This window comes from Anabrus simplex, chromosome 1 (assembly GCF_040414725.1).
Source record: "Anabrus simplex isolate iqAnaSimp1 chromosome 1, ASM4041472v1, whole genome shotgun sequence".
Lineage (NCBI taxonomy): Eukaryota > Metazoa > Arthropoda > Insecta > Orthoptera > Tettigoniidae > Anabrus > Anabrus simplex.
This window is the reverse complement of record NC_090265.1, coordinates 1443784212-1443810155: the sequence shown is the minus strand read 5'-3', so window position 1 is coordinate 1443810155 and position 25944 is coordinate 1443784212. Positions and strand designations below refer to the sequence as shown.

At 40.6% G+C, this 25944-nt stretch overlaps 1 protein-coding gene across 2 annotated transcripts in view; it reads right to left on the bottom strand.

The window, feature by feature from the left end:
- Positions 1-15144: 15144 nt before the first annotated feature.
- Positions 15145-25944, bottom strand: part of Yod1 (Yod1 deubiquitinase) — a 63450-nt gene continuing 52650 nt past the window's right edge. Inside the window, exon 3 of one of the 2 annotated variants that reach the window (XM_068225546.1) lies at positions 15145-15284. In XM_068225546.1, coding sequence (XP_068081647.1) covers positions 15174-15284 — 111 coding nt within the window. In that variant the 3' untranslated portion in view covers positions 15145-15173. Of the gene's footprint in view, positions 15285-22709; positions 23091-25944 lie in introns of those variants that run through there. The other variant, XM_067137922.2, reaches the window with a different exon arrangement.

The following is a 25944-nucleotide window of genomic DNA, read 5'->3' as shown; positions in this document are numbered from 1 at the left end:
AGAAAGACTCCTTAAGGCAGCGGTATTACCGCGATCTGAAAGGAAAGGAAAACCCTGGTTTGACAAAGAGTGTTACTTACAAAGAAAACAAACGATAGAGTCACTCCACAAGGCTAAGAATATAAAAACTACAGAAGTACTCGAGGAATATAGAGCCAAAAGAACGGTGTACAAAAAGCTCTTGAAAAAGAAAATAAGTCACAACATCGAAAGAGAAAAACAGAAAATTATAGAGGAAGCCAAGAGGGATCCATATAAAGCACTACGCCCCAACGAAAGAAGATTCCAGCCAAACATACCGATGGAAACTTGGGAGGAGCATCTGCGCAAGGTCATCTGCTCGAAGGAAACCAGGCCTCAGTTCAGACAGTCAGAGGTCTGTCATGAGCCCCAGCCTTTGACAACAGAAGAAGTAAGTTGGGCCATCAGTAAGCAAAACAGGGCTCCAGGTACAGATGGTATTAGGAATGAGCATATCCAAAAGACAGTGACAGAAACTATATCTATATGGACTGCACTGCTTAATAAGTGTCTAGAACTAGGCAGAATACCAACACAATGGAAGAAATCCACAATAAAGCCTTTATACAAAGGTAAAGGAGACACAGACGACCCTAACTCCTACAGAGGAGTAGCCTTAGAGTCCACAGGCCTAAAATTGCTAACAAGAGTCCTGACCAAGCGAATAGAGGGAATGATAGATCCATTGCTACCCGACGAACAGTTCGGGTTCAGAAAAGGAAGGTCCACTATCATGGCTATGGAAAATTTGCTAGGACACATCAAATCTACGTTGGAAACACCAGGAGGAAAACTCTACGTGATATTTGTAGACTACTCGAAGGCTTTCGATTTAGTGAACAGGGAGATCCTAGTCAAGAAGCTGGAAAAATTGACCGGAAGATCTAATATGACGACGCTTATATCAAATATACTAGCGGAAAATTATGTGCAAATGGACGATGGGATAGGCGTATCAGAGTGGATACCACAGAAAATAGGGGTCCTCCAAGGAGATCCACTGAGTCCAATCTTGTTTAACGCCTTCACATGCGTGTAGGGGTAAAGATAAAAGAAAGTACCAATGCGAAAATGTATATCTACGCGGATGACATGGCGATCGCTTCAGAGAACATCGATGAACTGCAACGAGCTATGGACCTACTCGTGGAATGGGCAGAAGAAAATGAAATCTGGATAAACGAGGACAAAACAGAAATGATGATTTTCAGGAAGGGCGGTAAATTCGCGGAGGCTGACCAAATAATGTGTAGAGGATCGCGTCTAAGAAGAGTAAATCATTTCAAATATCTACGGCTAACTCTGCAAACAAGTGGGCATTGCTTCCGAATACACATCAGATCCAGGATGGTTGTTGCGATCAGAGCAATGAACGACATAGGGAATATTACCCTTATTGCAGTAGAGACAGCTATGCAGCTATTTAAGGCAAAGGTAATACCGGTGCTGACATATGGTCTCGAACTCATAGGAAAGTACCTTACTTATAAACAACTGGAGGAACTGGAGAAAATCAAAGCTCGCTACCTCAAAAGGGTCCTGGGAGTATCAAAGTCAACCCGATCGCGGTTGGTATATGAGCTAACGAGGGAAACGTACCTGATAGAGGACCTTCGGAACGAGCTGATACTGCCAGTTAATGCGGCATACGAGAAGCTTCTACAAGATCTGAAAGCCAAGAAAATGGAAATTTGGGATTCCTTCTACACTACCGAAGCCATGATGGACAGAATGTGGATGGGCACAAATTACCAGCTGCGCCACATCGCTGCAAGAATGGCGGTCCATGGTTTCCATTTTAAGTTGTACTCAGAGAAGAAATTCCATGACCCAAGTTATCATTGTGTGTGCAAGCTCTGTGGTCAAATCTGCGGGCGACATCATATACAGGAATGCTCCGAGAGAAAGTGTTCAATTAGTGAATTTGTGAAAGCCTGATAGTGATAGTGATTTCCGCCCGAACTAAGCAGGTATGGATGTATATATATATATATATATATATATGATTGTATTCTTGTTTTATGGCCAGTGGCTGCATTAAAACATTATTATTAATATTGAATCTTCACGACCGCATTGTAATCGAAACCGACTTTCAACCTATTAGGTCGTGTTAAGTACATTTAGTACGTGTTGAAGAGATGATAAGTACAGAACAAAAATGGCCAACCGGACACCAGTAAGATCCGAACCCACAACCTCCCGATTTCGCGTCGGTTGCTCTACCAATTGAGCTATGGTGGCCTGGGCCATCTTTGTTCTGTTGGAAAGGATCTGAGCTACAGGTCTGGCACTACTGCCATCACACTGTAGAGTGCGTTTAAGTTGCCCGTTGAGGGCCAAGTCAATGAATATTTCATTTTCACGACCGCATTGTAATCGAAACCGAGAAATCTCGAGACCTCGTCTCACACTGCCCGTCACTAATTTTTCCTCTTACGTACTCCAGTTAAATCTGTCTCCATACAAATTAAGACGTAAATACAGCCTGCTGCCAAACGTGGATCTCTCTATTTCTTTGACAATGTTTTCCATGCATCGTACGCGTTTTCCAGATGAGAAAAATGAATGACATTCGAGTGCCGTAACGAGTCCCGATTATGTTTCTGGAAGGCTCACCAATAACACCGCGACGATTTCGTCACTCTCGAGATGATTACCTGACGAGCGCAGCAATCCGACCACTTCCATGATGGCATCAATATGCTTGTTAAACGAGCCACCACGATAGTGCATTCCATACAACTTACGGCGTAAATACAGCCTGCTGCCAAACGTGGATCTCTCATATTTCTTTGATAATGTTTTCCATGCATCGTACGCGTTTTCCAGATGAGCAAAATGAATGAGTTGGCTGTCCTCGACACCAAACGTAATGTACGCTATAGCCTTGTTATTCTTTTTCCAGTCATCATTTGCATCTTCGGGTTTTGGCTCACTGACAACTTTCCATAAACCGTCACGTACAAAAATAGCACGCACCTTTGTTTTCCAAAATACGTAATTGCCATCATTCAGTAATGGGATACTTAGCCTTATGCTGTCTTTAGTCACGTTGCACAAATACGGTATGTTTTTATAGACAAGTCGTAATCTACTCACGCAATTCACGACTGGGGGGTTCGGCCGCTTCCGCAGGCTCCTAGGGGCCGCCTCCTCCTCCGCCTCCGCACGGGGAGCCTTCTCAGGTGCCCGCTCCTCCGCCTCCGCACTGGAGGCCTTCCCAGGGGCCCGCTCCTCCTCCTGCGGGAAATTTGAATTGGTAAACAAAGCCACGTGCTTTTTCACAGCTGTCATCGACAACAACGCATCGCTAACCTCACTGCTGCCATCTTGACGGGTCTAAACCTCAATGCTGACAACTTAACCTAACTAGCGCGAGATTTGAATCGGTAAACAAAGCCATGTGCTTTCTTGACAGCCACGTGCTTTATGACAGCTGTCATCGACAACAACGCATCGCTAACCTCAGTGCAGCCAACTTCACCTTACTAGTGCGAGATTTGAATCAGTAAATAAAGCCACGTGCTTTTTTGACAGCTGTCATCCGAAATATTTAATCAACAGAGCACCGTGCTGCTATCTTGCGAGCAATCTCGTCAGCTGTTATCCGCTATCTTTAATCAACAGAACACCGTGCTGCCCTCTTTATGGCTAATACCTTAAGCAAGTAGTAGCGGGCAATTTGTAAAGTTCCGTTAGCTGTCATCCGCCATCTTTAATCAAGAGAGCACAGTGCTGCACTCTTTAGCTACTTACCTTTGAAATGTGGTGGCGGCAATTTGAAAAATTCTACGTGTTCTTGTTTGGAAACAAATCCACGTGCTTTTTTGACAGCTGCCATTAGCCATCGTGCATCGCTAACCTCAGTGATGCACTCTTTAGCTACTTACCTTTGAAATGTGGTGGTGGCAATTTGAAAAATTCTACGTGCTCTTGTTTGGAAACAAAGCCACGTGCATTTTCGACAGCTGTCATCCGCCATCTTTAATCAACAGAGCAAGGTGCTGCACTCTTTAGCTACACACCTTTGAAATGTGGTGGCGGCAATTTGAAAAATTCTACGTGCTCTTGTTTGGAAACAAACTCACGTGCTTTTTGACGGCTGTCATCCACCCTCTTTAATCAAAAGAGCACCGTGTTGCACTCTTTAGCTACTTACCTTTGAAATGTGATGGCGGCAAATTCCACGTGCTCTTGTTTGGAAACAAACCCACGTGTTTTTTAACAGCTGTCATCCGCCATCTTTAATCAACAGAGCAACGTGCTGCTATCTTTATCGTAGTAGCGGGCAATTCCGTCAGGTGTCATCCGCCATTTTTAATCAAGAGAGCACCGTGCTGCTATCTTGCAGGCAATTTTAAAAATTCCGTCAGCTGTCATCCACCATCTTGCATCGCAAACCTCAGTGCTGCACTCTTTAGCTACTACCGTTGAAATAGGGTGGCGGATAATTTAAAAAAATTCTACAACAGTCATCGCACGACGCTAATTGCACAAGATGGCGGCTATACATGACTCCTTAAGGGTGCTTACGCAAGATGGTTGCTATACATAGGTTCTTATGTGACTCCCTTGGGATGCTTGCGCAAGATGGCGGCTATACATGGCTCCTTTTGAGACTCCTTAAGGGCGCTTGCGCAAGATGGCGACTGCTCTTATGAGACACCTTAAGGGTGCTTGCACAATATGGTTTGAGACGCCCTAGGGATGCTTTCGCAAGATGGCGGCTATACACGGCTCCTTATGAGACACCTTAAGGGCGCTTGTGTAAGATGGCTTAGAGGCTAACGTGCCGTGTTATTTCGATTCATTAAATTTGGGACTTAAATGCAAAATGTTAAATATCTCGAAAACGGTGTATCGTAGAGCAAAACGGACAATGTTTTCTGCCCAATACGTAGGTTCGCAGTATGAGGAACATGATAGCATAAGAAAAACCAAGGCCCTACACCTCTGGCTGCGCAGTAGCGTGTGACTGGGGAAGAGCTGTCCATGCGCGTATTGCCATGTTGCGGGCACTCCACAGCTCGCCGAGGATATCGTAGTATGGAATTCATGCATTAACTTCAATTACGCATGAATGAAAACACCTGTCGACAGGTTACTTTTATTCCTGCGATACAGGATAACACCGTAAGAAAAGATGTTCATTAGATACATCCAAAATAAAATGTTTAATATCATAGTCGATGCATTTATTAACGATAGGTGATGCGTACACGCTTTTAAACATGGCTGTTCTTACTGCTGCTATGTTCACAAGATTTTTAAACATCGCTATTCTTTGTGCTTTAAGTTCGTGCGTATAGGTTATGCTAAGATAGCACTACACTTATACATAATCTAGCGGGAAAAGATTAGTACGATAATCGAAGCATGCAAAATCGATAGGTGATGTGTACACGCTTTGAAACATGGCTATTCTTTCTGCTTTAAGTTTGTGCGTATAGGTTATGATAAGCAGCACACTTACACGATTTCCGCACAATCTAGCGGAAGAAGGTTAGTACGAGAGTCGATGCATGCATCATCGATAGGTGATGTGTACACGCTTTTAAACATAGCTATTCTTTGTGCTTTACGGTCGCGCACATAGGTTAGCAACACACATATGCGATTGTTACATGCTCTAGAGGGAGACGTTTAGAACAATAGTCGATGCATGCATCTTCGATACGTGATGTGTACACGCTTTTAAACATAGCTATTCTTTGTGCTTTCAGTTTATGCACATAGGTTAGTAGCACACAATTGCGATCGTTGTACACTCTAGCGAAAAAAAATTGTCGATGCATGCAAAATTGATAGGTGATGCGTACATGCTGTTAAACATCGTTATCATTTGTGCTTTAAGTTCGTGCGTATAGGCGTTGCCTACGTTATAATACAAGGCCTGGAAATGGAGCCCGTAAAACGCTATGGAAGTGGATACACTAAAGTTCAATGCCGGGCCGCTAGGATCGCTATCTTGCCCCCTGTCTACCAGGCTCGCGCCTTTAAACGTGTTCATTAACTGAGTTGGTTGTGAATGTATTATGTATTCGTCTGATGTTGAGCATTCGCAGTTCCAGTCATGGTTTATTCACGAGAAATTAAAGGCAGTGGAATTTCGTTTCACAAGTTTCCAGTGAATGTTCAATGTTCGAAACATTATACAGAGGAAGTATCACGCATGAGATACGACTTCAAGCTGATCGAAGTAGGCCTCTGTTCCTAAGTTTTGATCCGAGTTACGTCATAAGAATCGGGCGATCCCAAAATTTGTCACTGGACTTTTTTAAACTATGCTATCGTGACCGGCAAGCATTTGAGAGGCATCTTCAAAATCAGAAATCTTAAATTAGGAAACCAAGGAGGAAAATAATTTGCCCAACAAGTTTCACGAAAATGAATGTAGCAAGAGCTAAAAATATTGCATTTTACCCTGAAACAATCTCTGATTTGTAAAGTATAGAGGTGGTTTTGTCCTGAGAGCATAAAATACAAATTAAAATAAGCCATTTGTCTTATGGAGCATTTTATTAAATTGTTCAATGCGCATAACGTCTGCAGTTTTGTCTGACCCTGTAATAGTTGAGAGGGGAGTTCCTCAGGGCAGTGTTATCGGACCTTTATGTTTTCTTATATATATAAATGATATGAGTAAAGGAGTGGAATCGGAGGTAAGGCTTTTTGCGGATGATGTTATTCTCTATAGAGTGATAAATAAGTTACAAGATTGTGAGCAAGTGCAACGTGATCTCGATAATGTTGTGAGATGGACAGCAGGCAATGGTATGTTGATAAACGGGGTTAAAAGTCAGCTTGTGAGATTCACAAATAGGAAAAGTCCTCTCAGTTTTAATTACTGCGTTGATGGGGTGAAAGTTCCTTTTGGGGATCATTGTAAGTATCTAGGTGTTAATATAAGGAAAGATCTTCATTGGGGTAATCACATAAATGGGATTGTAAATAAAGGGTACCGATCTCTGCACATGGTTATGAGGGTGTTTAGGGGTTGTAGTAAGGATGTAAAGGAGAGGGCATATAAATCTCTGGTAAGACCCCAACTAGAGTATGGTTCCAGTGTATGGGACCCTCACCAGGATTACCTGATTCAAGAACTGGATAAAATCCAAAGAAAAGCAGCTCGATTTGTTCCGGGTGATTTCCGACGAAAGAGTAGCGTTACAAAAATGTTGCAATGTTTGGGTTGGGAAGAATTGAGAGAAAGAAGAAGAGCTGCTCGACTAAGTGGTATGTTCCGAGCTGTCAGCAGAGAGATGGCGTGGAATGACATTAGTAGACGAATAAGTTTGAAAGGCGTTTATAAAAGTAGGAAAGATCACAATATGAAGATAAGTTGGAATTCAAGAGGACAAACTGGGGCAAATATTCATTTATAGGAAGGGGAGTTAGGGATTGGAATAACTTACCAAGGGAGATATTCAATAAATTTCCAATTTCTTTGAAATTATTTCGGAAAAGGCTAGGAAAGCAACAGATAGGGAATCTGCCACCTGGGCGACTGCCCTAAATGCAGATCAATATTGATTGAACTTGAACTTGATTGAACACCTCACATGGAACATATTCAGGAACGAGAACAAACGAGCATCTTTTAACCGGGAGAGTTGGTCGTACGGTTAGGGGCGCACGGCCGTGAGCTTGCATCCGGGAGATAGTGGGTTCGAATCGCACTGTCGGCCGCCCTGAAGGTGGTTTTCCGTGGTTTCCTATTTTGACACCAGGCAAATGCTGGGGCTGTACCTTAATTAAGGCCACGGCCGCTCCCTTCCAACTCCTAGGCCTTTCCTATCCCATCGTCGCCATAATACCTATCTGTGTCGGTGCGATGTAAAGTCACTAGCAAAAAAAAAGCATCTTCTAGTACTGAAGATGAACTCCTCAGTTGGTTAATTAATGATTTCCTGTCATATATTAAGAAACTTAAAATGGATTCAGAGAAAGTAGAATAGAATCATGAGAGAAATGTAAAATGTATCAGGCATAGATCTTGACTATCCAGTCCACTGTGGCCTACGTAAAATACCTCATAAGTATACATTTGCATTATGCATTGATGAGGAACCTAACAAAATATGACATCGAGCTCTTCTTCAGCTACCTAAGACGCCAAGCGGAATACAATGACATTATGGTTCGTGTGGCAAGAAAAAACAGACTGTAAAGGCTGTTTAGTTCTCCAGGTACTCAAAGTCCAACATTGTGTCTTTCTCGTTTTCAAGATCGAGGAGCCCTCAGATACCGAAAATCGTCTGTGGCACTTCTGCAATGAACGACGGAATTTGTCACTTCCGCTACGCAGTACTTGTCCCGAAGAGAGTTACTAAAAGGCGTACGTTTATTTTTTCGAAAGACATGTTCAACAGTGAAATTAAGTGTGGAAAGTGTAAAGGCGACAAACCACCTCTTTTTCTACTATGAAAATTTCTGAGACCTCTGTTAGACAACATTGCTTTGAGCCACTCAAGTAGAAGAGAGAAAGTTTCTAAACTTGATAAGAAGCCCCTCAGAAGGAAAGTTTTGAAACTTCAATGACATATCCAAGCCAATGCAGCACCGCTCTATAAATAAAGTACTGTCAATACTCGCAAAAGCATTCCGTTCTTTTTATTTAGGATATACTTTACTTATTGACATATACGGCCATGCGAATACAAGGGGGCAAGACCGCAATCCTAGCGGCTGAATGGTGAACTAGGAAGCAACCTGTTTCCACGCGTGCATTTCAAGGCTTTGTATCATAGCGTAGGCAACGGTATAGGTTAGCAGCACACTTATACGCTTTTAGCACAATCTAGTGGGAAACGTTTAGTACGATAGTCGATTCATGCAAAATCTATAGGTAATGTGTAGACGCTTTGAAACATGGCTATTCTTTGTACTTTAAGTTCATACGTATAGGTTATGCTAATATAGCAGTATAATCTAGCGGAAGAAATTTAGTACGATAATTGATGCATGGAAAATCGATAGGTGATGCAAACACGCTTTAAAACATGGCTGTTCTTTGTACTTTAAGTTCATGCGTATAGGTTATGCTAAGATAGCAGCACCAAGACCAACTACAATATATCAGACCTTAACCGACCTATCGAAACTGTCCATAATGGCGGCAGCTAGAGTGCTAGCATGCGTTTGTTTTGATTTGTGTAAGCCGTGTTGTTACCAAATATTTACGGAAATTTGAATGTTATTAATCGTACATTATATTTATTTATAGTCTTAAGGAGGTTACAGATCCTCTTTCAGTGCAGTAAGAAGCTATTTGTTCTCAAAGAGCTTATTTATTCCAACAATATCGGTGGTGATAAGGTTAATGTTGATTCTCGTGTTCTTCTCTGAAAGTTATCTTCATTTTTAGTTACCTATGCAGTATGTTTAAAGTTTAATGTGCTGTGTGCCTGGATGTAAGTAAGAGCTTAAGTGTTCCCGTTTCCAAAAGACCTAGTATTAAGACAAAATTGGGTTAAGAGCATTCGTAAGGAAAACTTCGAACCGAATCATAGGACTAACAATGTTGTGTGGATTAATCATTTTATCATTTTTAAAATCAAATGTGTTGTTAGGGAAGACATTATAAATACCCATAGAAGGTGGTGATCTAATTCTAGTGCCGCACAAACTTCCGAAGTTTAAACTAATGATGCCTATCCTAGCATTTGCCTTATCAGCCAACGTACCTTACTACAAAGAACATTAAATCAGTCCCAGAAATGACTAAAATTTATGATTTACAGACTAAATTAATCTTAAGCGGTGGCGCAAGAATGATGTAATAAATTTTCAACGTTTTACAATGAACATGCTTTAACTAAACCTAACCCCATTTCCCGTGGAGTGAACATGAGGATTGTGTTCTTTTATATAAAATACAATTATGCCATCAATTCTGGTGAGTTTTAAGCTGGTCAAGTGTACCTACTCAACAATACATGTGGATTTTGGAGGGTAGAAATGTTGTTGGAGAAATTTGTTTGCGTGTTTTACATAATGGGCTGGGGTTAATGGCGGTGTTACATAGTATTCCATGTAGGTTAATAATGTTCTTTGTTGATATCTATATATCGTATTTGCTGACCGGAGATTCATATGTGAAATATTTTTATACTCTCTGTCTGTTTCAACCTGACGTTGATACAATAATTCTCCCTTCGTTATTTTCCCCTCTGAAATTTCATTTCGACTTACAATACGCTATAACGCTACTTTTGGTGTTTAATTATTCATATTTTGAGTTAGTGAGTTGCATTTCATGACGTTCGACTTGTGATATTTTCTTTAGGTGACTCGAAATAAACATGCATAACCTTTCCCTCAACCTCTCATATCGCACGCCGATGTTCGCCATGTTTATTCTGGATTACGGTCTGATGTAATTGTAGTTGGTCTTGGCAGCACAATCTAGCGGAAGAAGTTTAGTACGAGAGTCGATGCACGCAAAATCAATAGGTAATGTGTACACGCTTTTAATCATGGCTATTCTTACTGCTGCTCTGTTCCCAAGATTTTTAAACATAGCTAATCCTAATACTGCTCTTAACGACGTAGAGCTTAGAATTGATTACGTGACCGTGACGTCACGACCACGTGCACTTGTTGGTAAACAAAGCCACGTGCTTTTTTCGACAGCTGTCTTCTTGACGGAACCTAACCTCACTTTGAAGGACAATAGAGCATCGCTAACCTCACTGCTGCCATCTTTACGGCGCTAAATCTCAAGGCTGCCACCTTATGCATGTCGTAGCGCGGAATTTAAAATTCAACAACCAGAACATCGCTAACCTCACTGCTGCCATCTTGAAAAGTTCAGTGTTCCAAACACTTAAAACAATCAAGCAGATACTGATTTCTGTTAGGAAAACGCAACTCATCGCACCTCGGGAAATTTATGTTAAAAATGCACCAACTTCAGCTAACTCCTTCCGGGAGGGTGTGGTGAGGTGGTAGAGGAGCCCTTTGGCCCTTTAGCCCAATAGCCCTAGAAGGAGGAGGAGGAGGAGGACGCAGTCAGGTGGAGGTAGAGTCCTTTCGCCCTTATAAGACGTAACCCCTGGGTTCCATTCCCTATCACGATTATTTTTTCGGTTCAGCATTTTGCAATCATCTTGCATAGTAGTTCTCTCCTACACAAGCTACATGCTTGTAACCCATGCTAACAGATTGAAACAATATGTTTCCGGATCGATATTTCATGTTTATGTGATAATTTGTTCAACAGCTAGGGACTTAAATGTAAGCAGTGTATTTCTTATAGCACTAGCGTTCTGTTTAATTTTACTTTTAGCATGAGCTACATGCTTGTAACCCATGCCAACAGATCGACTGATATTTCATGTTTATGCGATAACTTGTTCGACTGCTAGGGACTTCACTATAACCAATGTATTTCTTATAGCACCAATCGTTCTGTTTAATTTTACTCTCCGTGTTTGGGATAATAGAACAGGGTTTGAATCTGTTTTTTCCTATTGTAACTAAATCAGATTATCGCTCACCGAGCGAGTTGGCTACGCAGTATAATTTTTTCAGTAGTTTTTGATTTTCGCACAAGACGAATGCTAGAAGGTACATCATTTGAAGTTGTACTTTTGCTATATCGTTTACCGAGCGAGTTGGCTACATAGTATGTGCACAGTGTGTTTTTGATTTTTACACTAGGCAAATCATTGAAGTTGTACTTTTGCAATATCGTTTACTGAGCGAGTTAGCTACGCGATATGTGCACAGTGTTTTTTTTGATATTTTTACACTAGGCCAAATCATTGAAATTGTACTTTTGCTCTGAACACATCAAACAATGTTCTGATCACATGTTGAAGTTAACAACATCGACTACAGTGTTCGATTCTAGTCTTGTTATGTTTCAATCTGATCTTAGAAGAATGGTATCCCCCAACATGTTCGAAACACATGTTGTATCGAGTACAGTGTTCGATTGTAGTCTTAATCACTTATGTACTGTTCTAAACACATTAATCAAAGTTCTGATCACATGTTGAGGTTAACGACATAGAGTACAGTGTTTAATTCTAGTCTTGTTATGTTTCTTTTGTGATCTGCAAGTCTAAACATGCACAATGATGTTATCGCTGCACACTCTTGCCTTCGCGATGCGTGTTCGATAAAGCTATGCCTTGACATAGGAGGTAGAGGAGGAGAATGATGAGGCCTTAACAGCCTATGTATAGTCGCCATTGTTTAGAGATGACAGCTGTCAAAAGCCACGTAGAAGTTTTCAAATTGTCGCCACCACATTTCAAAAGTAGTAGCTAAAGATAGCAGCACGGTGCTCTGTTGATTAAACATGGCCGCAAGCACATAGAATTTCAAATTGTCCTCTACCACATGCATAACAGCAGCCGCCATCTTGCGCAGTAGCCTCTAAGCTAGCTTTCTTCATAAGAGCCGCCACCACCTTGTGCGAGCACCCCTAGGCCGTATCATAAGGAGCTGTATATAGTCACCATCTTGTCGCTGCTATCTTGCGCAAGCACCCCTAGGCTCTCATAAGAGCCTATGTATAGCAGCCATTTTGTACAAGAGCTCTTAAGCCGTCTCATAAGGAGCTATGTATAGCCACTATTGTCCTCCATCTTGCGCAAGCATCCCTAGGGCGTCTTAAGCCATCTTGTGCAAGCACCCTTAAGCTGTCTCATAAGAGCAACCACCATCTTGTAGAATTAGACAGCCGTCAATGTCAAAGGGCCTAAGTAGGAACCGAACCGTTGATCTCATCATTAAACTACTTTTTTCTTATGCTATCATGTTCCTGATACTGCGAAACTACAATATTCGGCAGAAAATTTTTGTCCCTTTTTGCTCTACGACGTACCGTTTTCGAGATATTTAACATTTTGCATTTAAGCCTCAAATTTAAGTAATCGAACCAGCACACCACGTTATACTCTCTACCATAGCTAAACCTGATCATGTTACAAAAACTTGCTTTAATACAAGCTAAAACAGAGCAAATGGCGAAGGGCCTAAGTAGGAACCGAACCGTTGATCTCATCATTAGACTATGTTTTTCTTATGCTATCCTGTTCCTGATGCTGCGAACCTGCGTATATGGCGGAAAAATTTTGTCCGTTTTGCTCTACGATACACCGTTTTCGAGATATTTAACATTTTGCATTTAAGCCCCAAATTTAATGAATCGAACTAGCACGGCACGTTAGCCTCTAAGCCATCTTGCACAAGCGCCCTTAAGGCGGCTCATAAGGAGCCATGTATAGCTGCCATCTTGCGAAAGCATCCCTAGGGCGTCTCAAACCATATTGTGCAAGCACCCTTAAGCCGCCCCCCTGTGGGTGGGCGCGGTAGAATAACACCCACAGTATCCCCTGCCTGTCGTAAGAGGCGACAAAAGGGGCCCCAGGGGCTCTGAACTTTGGAGCGTGGGTTGGCGACCACGGGGCCCTCAGAAGAGTCCCGGCATTGCTTCCACTTTCATCTATCCTATCCGACCTCCCTTGGTCAACTCTTGTTCTTTTCCGACCCCGACGTTATTAGGTTTGCGAGGGCTAGGGTGTCTTTCATTTTCACGCCCTTCGTGGCCCTTGTCTTCCTTTGGCCGATATCTTCATTTTTCGAAGTGTCGGACCCCTTCCATTTCTTCTCTCTGATTAGTGTTAAATAGAGGATGGTTGCCTAGTTTTACTTCCTCTTAAAACAATAATCACCACCACCACCATCCTTAAGCCGTCTCATAAGAGCAGCCGCCATCTTGAGCAAGCGCCCTTAAGGAGTCTCATAAGAAACCATGTATAGCCGCCATCTTGCGCAAGCATCCCAAGGGAGTCTCATAAGAACCTATGTATAGCAGCCATTTTGCGTAAGTACCCTTAAGGAGTCATGTATAGCCGCCATCTTGTGCAATTAGCGTCGTGAGATGACTGCTGTAGAATTTTTTAAATTATCCGCTACCATATTTCGAATATAGTAGCAAAGGAGTGCAGCACTGAGGTTTGCGATGCAAGATGGCGGACGACAGCTGAAAGAAATTTTTTAAAATTGCCTGCAAGATAGCAGCACGGTGCTCTCTTGATTAAAAATGGCGGATGACAGCTGACAGAATTGCCCGCTACTACGATAAAGATAGCAGCACGCTGCTCTGTTGATTAAAGATGGCGGATGACAGCTGTTAAAAAAAGCACGTGGGTTTGTTTGCAAACAAGAGCACGTGGAATTTGCCGCCACCACATTTCAAAGGTAAGTAGCTAAAGAGTGCAGCACTGAGGTTAGCGATCCAAGATGGCTGATGGCAGCTGTCAAAAAAGCACGTGGATTTGTTACCAAACAAGAGCACGTAGAATTTTTCAAATTGCCGCCACCACATTTCAAAGGTAAGTAGCTAAAGAGTGCAGCACTGTGCTCTCTTGATTAAAGATGGCGGATGGCAGCTAACGGAACTTTTCAAATTGCCCGCCACTACGTGCTTAAGGTAGTAGCCATAAAGAGGGCAGCACGGTGTTCTGTTGATTAAAGATGGCGGATAACAGCTGACGAAATTGCTCGCAAGATAGCAGCACGGTGCTCTGTTGATTAAAGATGGCGGATGACAGCTGTCAAAAAAGCACGTGGCTTTGTTTAGTGATTCAAATCTCGTGCTAGTAAGGTTAAGTTGGCAGCACTGAGGTTTAGGCCCGTCAAGATGGCAGCAGTGAGGTTAGAGATGCGTTGTTGTCGATGACAGCTGTCAAAAAGCACGTGACTGTCAAAAAAGCACATGGCTTTGTTTACCGATTCAAATCTCGCGCTAATTAGGTTAAGTTGGCAGCACTGAGGTTTAGGCCCGTCAAGATGGCAGCAGTGAGGTTAGCGATGCGTTGTTGTCGATGACAGCTGTGAAAAAGCACGTGGCTTTGTTTACCAATTCAAATTTCCCGCAGGAGGAGGAGCGGGCCCCTGGGAAGGCCTCCTGTGGGAAGGCGGAGGAGCGGGCCCCTGGGAGCCTGCCGAACCCCCCAGTTTATCTACTCACGATCCTATGCCCATAACCTGATGAAATTGAAATAGCAGACACACACACTTCCAGCATAAAACAAACAGCTATTAATTTTTATTGAGTTTCAAAACACTCATACAGAATACACAGAGCAACGAATTGTGAAGATCAGCTCCGCTGTATGACGTTGACTTAGTCAATGATGGCGGCCAATTTTGACATCTAAGAGAAGCGTTTCCTCTACTATTGCATCATCCACTTGCCCAGACATGGCACAGGGAATAATCGGCAACTCGACAGGTTCGCACTGTAAAAAGGACATTGTTGTTTGAGTCATCAGTCCATAGACCGGTTTGATGCAGCTCTCGATGCTATCTTATCCTAACCTTTTCATTTCTACGCAACTATTGCATCCTACATCTGCTTGGCATATTCATACCTTGGTCTACCCCTACCGTTCTTACCACCTACACTTCCTTCAAAAACCAACTGAACAAGTTCTGGGTTTCTTAAAATGTGTCCTATCATTCTATCTCTTCTTCTCGTCAAATTTAAACAAATCGATCCAGTATCCCTTCATTCGTGATTCGAACTATCCACCGCACCTTCAGCATTCTTCTACCACATTTCAAAAGCTTCCATTCTCTTTCTTTCCGAGTTAGTTATCGTCCAGGTTTCACTTCCATACAACGCCATGCTCCACACAAAAGTCTTCAAATTCCTATATCAATGTTTGAAGTGAGCAAATTTCTTTTCTTAATAAAGCTCTTCCTTGCTTGTGTTAATCTGCATTTTATGTCCTCCTTACTTCTGCCATCGTTAGTTATTTTACTACCCAAGTAACAATATTCATCTACTTCAAGGACATTAGTCCCTCTAATGTTTCTATTTTCACTTACCAAAATCATTACATTATCTTGTTAATAAAATTGTAGGAGGCCTGAGTCTGTAATGTCATTTGATCCACCATATTTTTATATATTTATCTCTTTCAGGTCAACTCAAGATCATATCGGTAGTTTTTAGCTTTCGTCTAAAGTTCGTTTGCTTGTTCCACCATCATAGGTAAACAGCTGAATAGAGTTTGACCAAACTTCATACTTACGAATCTACTCATCCAGGAGCATATTTTGATATGCAAGTCATTTAAAAATCACAGAGTAAACTGGGGCTTTATAGGAAGACAGGAATTTCATTAATTTGTTTTTATACTATTGATAATATGTATAATCCGTAGACTTATATCTGAAACATCCCTTCATTTAAAATCATTTGTTAACTGCATAATTTTGCTTACTGTTCAAATGACTGAGTATATTACTAATTTTTACAGGCTTCATTCATGCTCTGCAGCCAGTGACTGACACCTTCACAAATCTACAGTTATTTGAAGGATCCATAACAGGAGAAAATCAGAGGATGCATGATATTTCGCTCAGCTTGAAAATGAACCCCACCTAAAGGCAACCGAACACCGGGGAAACATGAGGTAGAACTTTTCCCTTTGATGACAGTCTTTCTGTTTGGTTATCTATCTGCTAGTATATTCCTTGGAGTGGAAAACTGCTGGACTTATTTCATCCAAACTATGTATCTGGAATCTGCTCACTCAGGATTGAGTTATCAGGTGCATATGATATCATGGTAGTCACATGGAGTTCGTATTTATAGGAAGATTATGCTCATAATATTCTCCTTAACATTAGGTCCATCAAAAGATTGTATATAACAAACATTTTAAAATATGTTATTTCTGTTAGTTTATCCCATGTACGTATTTATCGCACAAAGGATGATAATGCAGATGATTAATCAAGTCCTTGTGCATATCACTTCAAGGTGGGTAACAGGAAAAACTAAAGAGCCATTTTACTCTTTGCAACAGGGCAGATATTAGAGGGAGTATCATCGTCAGACCACCACGCCAATTGTCAGAGATAGGCCTACAATATGCAACTCGACAACCGCAGAGAATTTCGCACAACTTTCGGGCCAGGAACTGCACCGTACAATAAATTCGGAAATAGTCCTCATTCTCTCTCGCCTTTGTTCAGTACAAATGCTAGTAAACAATAAAATGGCATGAAAATTGACATATTTCATTTTAAACTTTGTACACTTTATACAGTAGTATGTTAGTATTTGTATCCCACAAGTCCTTAATATTTTGCAGAATTTTTCTACCTTGGGTTATGCACTGTATGTTCAACCTGATACCTCCTCTGAGGGTGCTGATAGTGGTTTGAAAATTGGCAGGAATGTTTCTGTAATGAAGGACTAACAACTGGTATATGACTTGTCTGATTTGATTCCAGGGTAATTCTCACTACCTTATCCAGTTACAGCATTTACTGCTAATTAATAAAAAAATTCCAAAATATTCATGAATTTTAATTAATGAAAATATTGTAAGCACTATAACTCACCTAGAGAGAATTCTTTATACGCAATCAGTCTCATGTTTTAATTTGCAACATATTACGATTAGAGATTTAGATAAGCATTCTGTTCTCTAACGAGCTAAGTTAAGCAATATACATCTCAATGTGAAAGCTAAGTCTATGCACCAGACCTGATACTATACAATGTATTTTCATGAAGCTGCCCCTGAAGACTTTTCAAGTTACCACCCTGTAAATCACACTGAGCAGAAATACTCTACGTAGAAGCAGTATTACAACAATCTATCATTTCTATGCAAAATAGTACACATTCTTCCAACAAAACAATGACAATATACAAGCAAAAAGAAATAGTAATTCCTGCAAGTAGGTTACTACTTTATACCCTGAGACACAAAATAATTTAAATTTAGTTCTCCAAGTATAAAACTGTCACAGTCATTATAATGACTAGGATATACTTGGCCATCAGTCTGAAGGCATTGTGAATGTCAATGACTTTCTTGCACATTTCATTCGTCGTACCATCCTTCTACTCGACCCACTCTGGCTAGCTGAGTCAAGACTTACGTTACATCGCCAGCCGCTTATGTGTACCTTATTCTGCTCACGTTGCAACTTTATCCTTGTACTACTTCACTATTCCTACTCATCATATTTAACCATGCTTAATCTAATTTAAATACCAAGCCATTCTCCACATTAAATTTTGCCATCACGTTCACCAAACCAAAGCTTACCAACCCTGCCTATTTAATAAATACAATTACTCTTCATATACAACCATACATCAACTTGCCAACCTCATACAGCCACTTCAATCTCTTCTTCATCAACCTCATACTGCCACCTCAATTTCTTCTTCATAATCAAACTCCACATTAAATTCACAAATTCTGCCATTACGTATTCCACCACTTCTCCATCTCCACACTTAAATTCTGCCATTATGTATACCATACACCTCCGAAACACCTTTTACCATTAACTTCACTATACAAACCCATACCTCCATATACCCCCAACTCTTTCTCTTACTCATACATTTCAATCAAAACATCAGCAATAAACACACATCATTACCTACCAAAAACTCCATCCAACTCCACAATCATTCACTTATACTTCAACTCCATCTCTTACACTTAACACTCCAAATCAATTCCAAATTACCTTACTACATACCAATTACAACTTACTCCATTAATTCACTATACCTATTATACCAACATATACCGCCATCAAATTCACGATACAGACACCTACCTCCAACTCCACCTCAAACACATATTCAAAATTTATATCCCTCCACATACCATTTCACCACTTGCACTTAACACCCAAACAATAAATTCTGCCATTACGTATTCCACCACTTCTCCATCTCCACACTTAAATTCTGCCATTATGTATACCATACACCTCCAAACACATTTTACCATTAACTTCACTATACAAACATATACTTCATTACCTACCAAGAACTCCATTCAACTCCACAATCATTCACTTACACTTCAAATTCACTATACAGACACGCACCTCCACCTCCACAACACACTTCACCAATACATATCACATAAAGACACCACTCTCTTCCTTATATAATCACCATGTCCTCGACAACCATACCCTTACTTACTTACTAACTTTATTAGTGTTTTTGCTTCCTGTTACAATACTCTTGTCATTTTTTTTTTTTTTTTTTTACTCCCCACAGGTCCCTTAGGCCCCTACTCCTCCCTTTGCTCATACCCATTTCGAATCTCTGACAGGTTGCCTCAGACTTTGCCTTTTCACCCCGTGCTTCCGTTACTTCACTGCATTCACTTCTCTGCCTTTTCTCTCGCTGTGCCGCTAGCTAGATCCCTAGACCTTCCTGTTCTCACTCTGTTGTCTACAGCACTTTCCTTTTCACTGTTTATGTTCACACTTTCACTATGCCCCTCTCCCTGCCTTTCTCTGTTCAGTTTCCTGTTTCCCTTGGTATTTTTCTTGTCACATTGCCCGTCTTCCCCTTCATTACTTTTTATAGCTTGCCCTTCTTGCCTATCTTCCCCACTAATCACTATACTTCTCTCCGTTACCTCCTCTTGTTTCATCTTTTCTTCTATGTCCATCAATTTAGTCACATGCCAAGTTCTGCTCTAGCTGCCATTTGTCACTAATACTTCCTGTCCCCTGATAACTGCTCTCAATCCTTGGTGTCTAGCTCGTGTCATATGTTTCTTGAGAATTTTTGCATTCCTGATCCCTTCACTTCCCACGTCCCTCTTAATCCACATCTTTTCCCTCTGTATGTTGCCTGCATTTCCAATCACAATAACATAAAGACACCAATCTCTTCCTTATAGAAATCAGTTTAACTTTAATAGGCCTGTTACCTGTAACTTCCCTATTTTCTGCACATCGTCTGTGTCAGGTTTGCTAAAATTGATTTTCATTTTCCCCTGGATTAAGTCCACCACTTTATAAATTGTGAACTCGCTCTGTAACTCAAGTATAAAAAGCTCCAAAATTGTCTTTCGTCATATACAGAAGGTTGTGGATATGTGGTAAACAACAGCGTAAGCAGTTTGTCCAGCGACTTTTTTTTCTGTATATCACTCCATTTTTTGTACTGGTAAAAATTATGATAGCAGCTTTTGCTGCACTGCCTCACAGGTTGCAGTGGATGATGAAATTTCAGGATGCACAGATTCACATGATCGGACTTGCGATAGCTTTTCAGGACCTGACATCTGAGTACCATGTACATTATCGGAACTATATGAACCGGTACAATTGTTTATTTCTTTAAAATTATTATTATTACTGGGTAACTTATTTCAACGTGTTTCTAAGAAGCCATTTTCCTGTAATTGAGTTTTTGTCCACAAAAGTCCTATCATATGTAATTCATTCATTCACTCATTGTGCAGAACACGGAGTGAAACCCGAGATGCAAGGTGGGATGACCATGCATAACTGCTCTGGGGAACTACGCTACTTTATGTATTACCACCAGTAAGCCTAATAAAAAGCACTTTGAATAACTAAAGAATATCTGTAACCAACCAGCAAGTAACAGGATAGGAATATCAGTACTACCAGTAAACTGTTACAAAAGTATCGCTAGTGCCTGCGCAGGAGTGCACGCTTAAAGCGAGCTGCTGTACTTCTTAATACCTGTTAGCCAATCGGAAACTCCCTACCTTTCCCTTGGTTTCGCTGAGACAGTTACTTTTGTATTAGGGTCTCTGGATGAACATAATATTTATGGAACAGCTTACTGTTATGGATTAGGATACAGTATCATTTATGTTACGATATGTAACTCCCATCTCTACTGCTTACTCATAAAATATATCTGCATGCATTTAGAAATCAGTATTCAAGACAATCACTGTTTGAACACTACGACCAAAAGTTTAATATATTTTAATTTTAGTTCAATTTGCCTTTTTAGCTTGACATTAAGTGAAAACATCACTATTCAAGATATGTGTAGACCTCACTGAAAGTTTAACATATAACAAATTTCATCTCTCTGTGACAATTACATTCTACTTGCTGAAAAATCCCTCTATATTAGGGATCCTGTTCATCGATTTTTTTTCCACAAAACGTTTCCCCGTTCTGAAAACATTCCACTTATTCCTGATGTCATACTTGCGAGTATCCTACTGAATACTAGAGGCAGACTACAGCATTCTACTGCGATTATTTCTGAGCACCACCAAATTATAGATTCTTCGTACAAATATCGATATGGCAGTGTTAGTGCCAATGGTGTCTTAAATATTCTTTTGACCATATGCAGCCCATCGCTTACTCATCAATATCAAGATGTTAGCGTCCCAGCCAATGTGTATCCATGATGTAGTACATATGTACTCACTGGCTGTGATCAGGCCATCATCACATAATACTTCCTGCTCCTGTTATGTATGACTGGTTTATGTTCTAACAATAGTGGTGTTGGCCTGTGATGAAATTTTTCTTCATCCGTCATCATCATGCCGAAGTGTGAAGTGTTCCATGAATGATAAGCAGATAATTTGAATGCAACTTGTGTAATGCTAAATTCTGCACTGGGCACGGTGGAAGATCGAACACAGTAAACCACGTGATTAAAAAAAAAAAAAATAAAGCACTGAATTGCTGTTAAGAATAGGATGTTAGAAAGCAGTATTTGAGAGTATATGCATGTAAAAACTATGACTTGAGATGCAACTTTTGCCTTCCACACTGCAGAGCTGCGGTGAAGAAACTTTTTAATAAAATTTCAAGTGCTCAGAAATAAATGTAAATAAACTGCCACCAACATCATAATAAAAAAATTATTAGTGAACTGACAGCATTATTTCAGTGATGATAGACACTTCTAACTACCTGGATATGAAATTAACATCCCGACTCGTTAGATATTTTCACCTTGAGAAAGAAGTGATGGTGCAAGTTTTGGAGTTTGTAAATTTAAGTGGAGAAACCTCAGATGTGCTCGTTTGTTATGTGTTGGAGGATTAAAAAATAATAATTAAAAAAAAAAGGAAAAAAGTGATTGTGTGTCTGCAGACAAGAACACATACAGGGTGCGGCAGAAATACCTGACGAATTTCAAACATAAATAACTGGGCAACGCAACAAACCATTTAAAGATTTATTGCTCAGTTGGAAAGAGTAGCGCTTGCCATTAGCGTCACATACACATACACACTAGGTTTTGAAAATAATGTCATCCAAATGCAGACCGTCCTGTTCGATGCACCTCTGAAGCCTCTCCCTGAAGTTCCGCATGACTCGCTTAAGCATGTCTTGTGGTATTGCCTAGATTTCTTCATGGGTGGCAGCTTTCAGGCCATGTAGTGTTTGTGGCTTACGTCGGAAGACGCGATCCTTCAAATATCCCCAGAGAAAGAAATCGCATGGAGCGAGGTCAGGGGAATGGGCTGACCATGGAATGTCACCCCATAAGGAGTCTGCATTTTTTAAATAAGTCTCAATCACGAAACCTCGGTGTTCACCACTCCAGCTATGCTAGCGAAAGGCTGGCTGACTGGTTAGCCCGGACGAGACGATGCACGTGTTCTCCAAGGCTAAGGCCGCACACACTACGACAATAACACCTGTTTGAAAGCTGTGGCCAATACAACCTTTAGTTCGCTCCAATCTACTGTATGTGGCATAAATGGCAAACCCTGCTCCTTTAAACTGCGCAACAAAATTGTGAATGGCTTGTTGCGTTGCCGAGTTATTTACGTCTGAAATTCGTCAGGTATTTCTGCCGCACCCTGTATTTTGGTGGGAAGAAGAGACAAGGAAGAAATAATTTGTATTACAAGTTGCGACAAATGATTTGACTAGTATTGGCTGCTAAGCACATGCAATACACAATGCTGTTTAAACTGGTGCAAACAGCCTACCAATTGATATCTGGTTAATCATAAATTCAGTAAAATCTATCAATACTGTATTTGCATATATATTCTGTAGGAGTTGAAGCCTTAAGATCCTTTTGTCTTTTTTACAAACAGAATATAAAAAGGTTTTAGGACATAGCAAGACAAGATGATTGTCTCTTTTGCCAGCAGATCAGAGAATTAACAATGAAATCTTATTTCCTTTCCCTTGACGAATGTCCTGTCAGTTATATGAAAATCCACTTCCTTTTCTTCTTCAGAAATTTGTTGCCAGCCAGCTAAAATTGTTTTCCAACACCATCACATGCACTGAAAAGCAAGACATTACAATTACAGAAGTTAACAGTGAAATTAACAATTTGTTGGACAAATATTTCTTTAAAACAGCAAACGAAAAACCATTCTCACAACATTTGTGAGAGATCAACTGAAGGAACTCAATTCAAGACTTCAACAGTTATGCTGACAACTTCTATGACACCTCCATTCAATGCATTCATTTCTGATGCATCTGAAGTCAATGGAATGAATTAATATAAATAATTAAGATGAAAGAATGCATAGCTCAGTTATGAATATATTAAAACTGTTGTACCAAGTTTTAAAGTCAACAAAGATGAATTACAGTGAGTTTCTATACGTGCAAAAATATTGTGATGATTGAAATACCAGAAATCAAAATGCAAGTAAAAAGTGGTGTGAAATATCTGAATATTTTAAGAAGGAAAAGTGTTATGAATATTCAGACATTAGTTAGCTTCTGATTAGCATTAGTGCCAGCCCCACGGTGTAGGGGTAATGTGCCTGTCTCTTACCCGTAGGCCCAGGTTCGATTCCTGGCCAGGTCAGGGATTTTTACCTGGACCTGAGGGCTGGTTCGAGGTCCACTCAGCCCACATGATTAAAATTGAGGAGCTGTCTGACAGTGAAGTGGCGGCCCCAGTCTAGGAAGCCAAGAATTTATGTATTTCATATGTATCTATATCTAGGATGAATGTTATTTACATTATTTTACATTTCTATAAAAGGTTTTATGAGTTTTCTCCTTGTCAGACTCATTCTAGTCATTTTAAACATATCTTCTATTGCAGCCCCTTATTTCTGAGATAAATTAATTTCGTTTTGTCAGGGTTAGCTTATCAGTATCAGCCAATACGTAAAAGGAAGGGCGAATGAGAAAGCCAAATTTTAGTGCATTTGAAACTGTAATGCTCATGAACTTAGACAATTTCCTGGTGCATCAGGATTATTTCTAGGAGTTGTCTGTATTAATTGTAAGGAGGATGTCACAGTCACCTTCTCCAAACGAAACCTATTTTGAAACAAGAAGTCCATCCAATCTTCAATTGGAATACCCCTGTCTCTTTCTCTCTGTTCATCATCCTCAAGACACTGTAGATATAAGAGATGTGGTGCCAAATCCACTTAACGATAAGATCATGGCGCTTTGGAAGCATGCAATGAATGATTACTCATGAGGTTATGTAGAGTATGTAGGCCTTGAAGGCTCGGCAAGCTGATGAACCACCCGCTCACAACGGGTAAACTTTTAAACGTGGTGAAACTTCCAAAATTTAAAAACAGGTCTTGATGCAACAGAAGTCCAACTTAACAAACTTAAATCGTAACCGTCGTCGATGCACCCAGGCATTGGAATTGTATACAACTTCCTTTTAACCTCGTTAACCTCATTTTACTGATATGGCTGATAACGGGATGACCCCAGCTAAATCCAATAATGCTTTAACAGGGTTATTACAAATGATTGAAGCAATTTCATAAATTCACTGTAGCTCCATGAATTGACATGTGGTCACAAAACCCAAGTCATGTAGAAAAAAACAAAAAGTTTTGGTCTACTGAAGTCCCACTTCAGATTTCTGCCACGTGAGTGCAGCAGCAGTGAGCACCCAGACAAGATGACGACAGGAGCCGAGAGAGCATTTGTTGTGCTTGAATGCACTCGCATCAGCCTGTCATAACAGTGCAATGACACTTCAGGACGAAGTACCACAAAGATCCACCAACTAACTCCCTTCGACGATGGTATGTGCAGTTTTAAAGCTTCAGGATGCCCCTGTAAGGGGAAATCAACGGGTCGGAGTGACTGAAAAAACAGTTGATTGCGTGTGGGCAAGTTTCATGCGTAGCCCACAGAAGTTGACAGAGAGAGCAAGCAGAGAGCTGAACATACCACAGCCAACCATTTGGAAAATCTTACAGAAACGACTAAAGCAGAAGCCTTACCACTAACAATTGCTACAAGCGGATGAGTTTAGTATGAAACTTGTCTTCAGTGATGAAAGAGCATTTTTTTGTTAATGGTACAGTGAACAGACACAATGTGCGAATCTAAGGTGTAGAGAATCTTCACACTATCGTGCAGCACATTTGAAATTCACCAAAAGTTAATTTGTTTTGTGCAATCTCGCTGTTTAAAGTGTACAGCCCGTTTTTCTTCTGCGAAAAATCCGTTACAGGACACGTGTATCTGGACATGCCGGAAAACTGGAGGACAGCGTGGATTTCATCTTCCAACAGGATGGTGCTCCACCCCACTTCCATGGTGGAGCTGATGATCAATAATTTATGTCATGGCCTCCACGCTCTCCTGACCTAACCCCATGTGATTTCTTTGTGTGGGTTTACGCGAAAGACTCAGGGCTTACCCCTCCTCTCCCAACCAACCTGCCAGAACTGCGATCTCGCATCAACCATGCTTTTGAATCCATTGATAATCACATGCTGCACCAAGTGTGGGATAAACTTGATTATAGGCTTGATGGCTGCAGAATCACTAAGGGGGCACATATCGAACATTTGTAAATGTCAAAAAACTGAGTTTTTCCATGTGTGTGCAAAGCCTTGTGACAATATGTCAAATAATGAAGTTATTGTAGAACTTTGGAATAGCTCAAATCATTTGTAATAACCCTGCACTTATTCCAAGCTCCTTCATTTCATTTCAACTGTCCGATATTTGAGATTCAACTCTTTTTTCTTAATTTTCTTAATTCAGTAAGGCCATTTTCTTCCTTTAGCCATTATCATCACTCCTACTAACCATGGAATTTCTTCTCCATACATGGAGCTGATAACCTTATCATCAATGTCCCTTGAACCAAACTGTCATTAAATTTCTTCCAGATGAACTATTAGAACT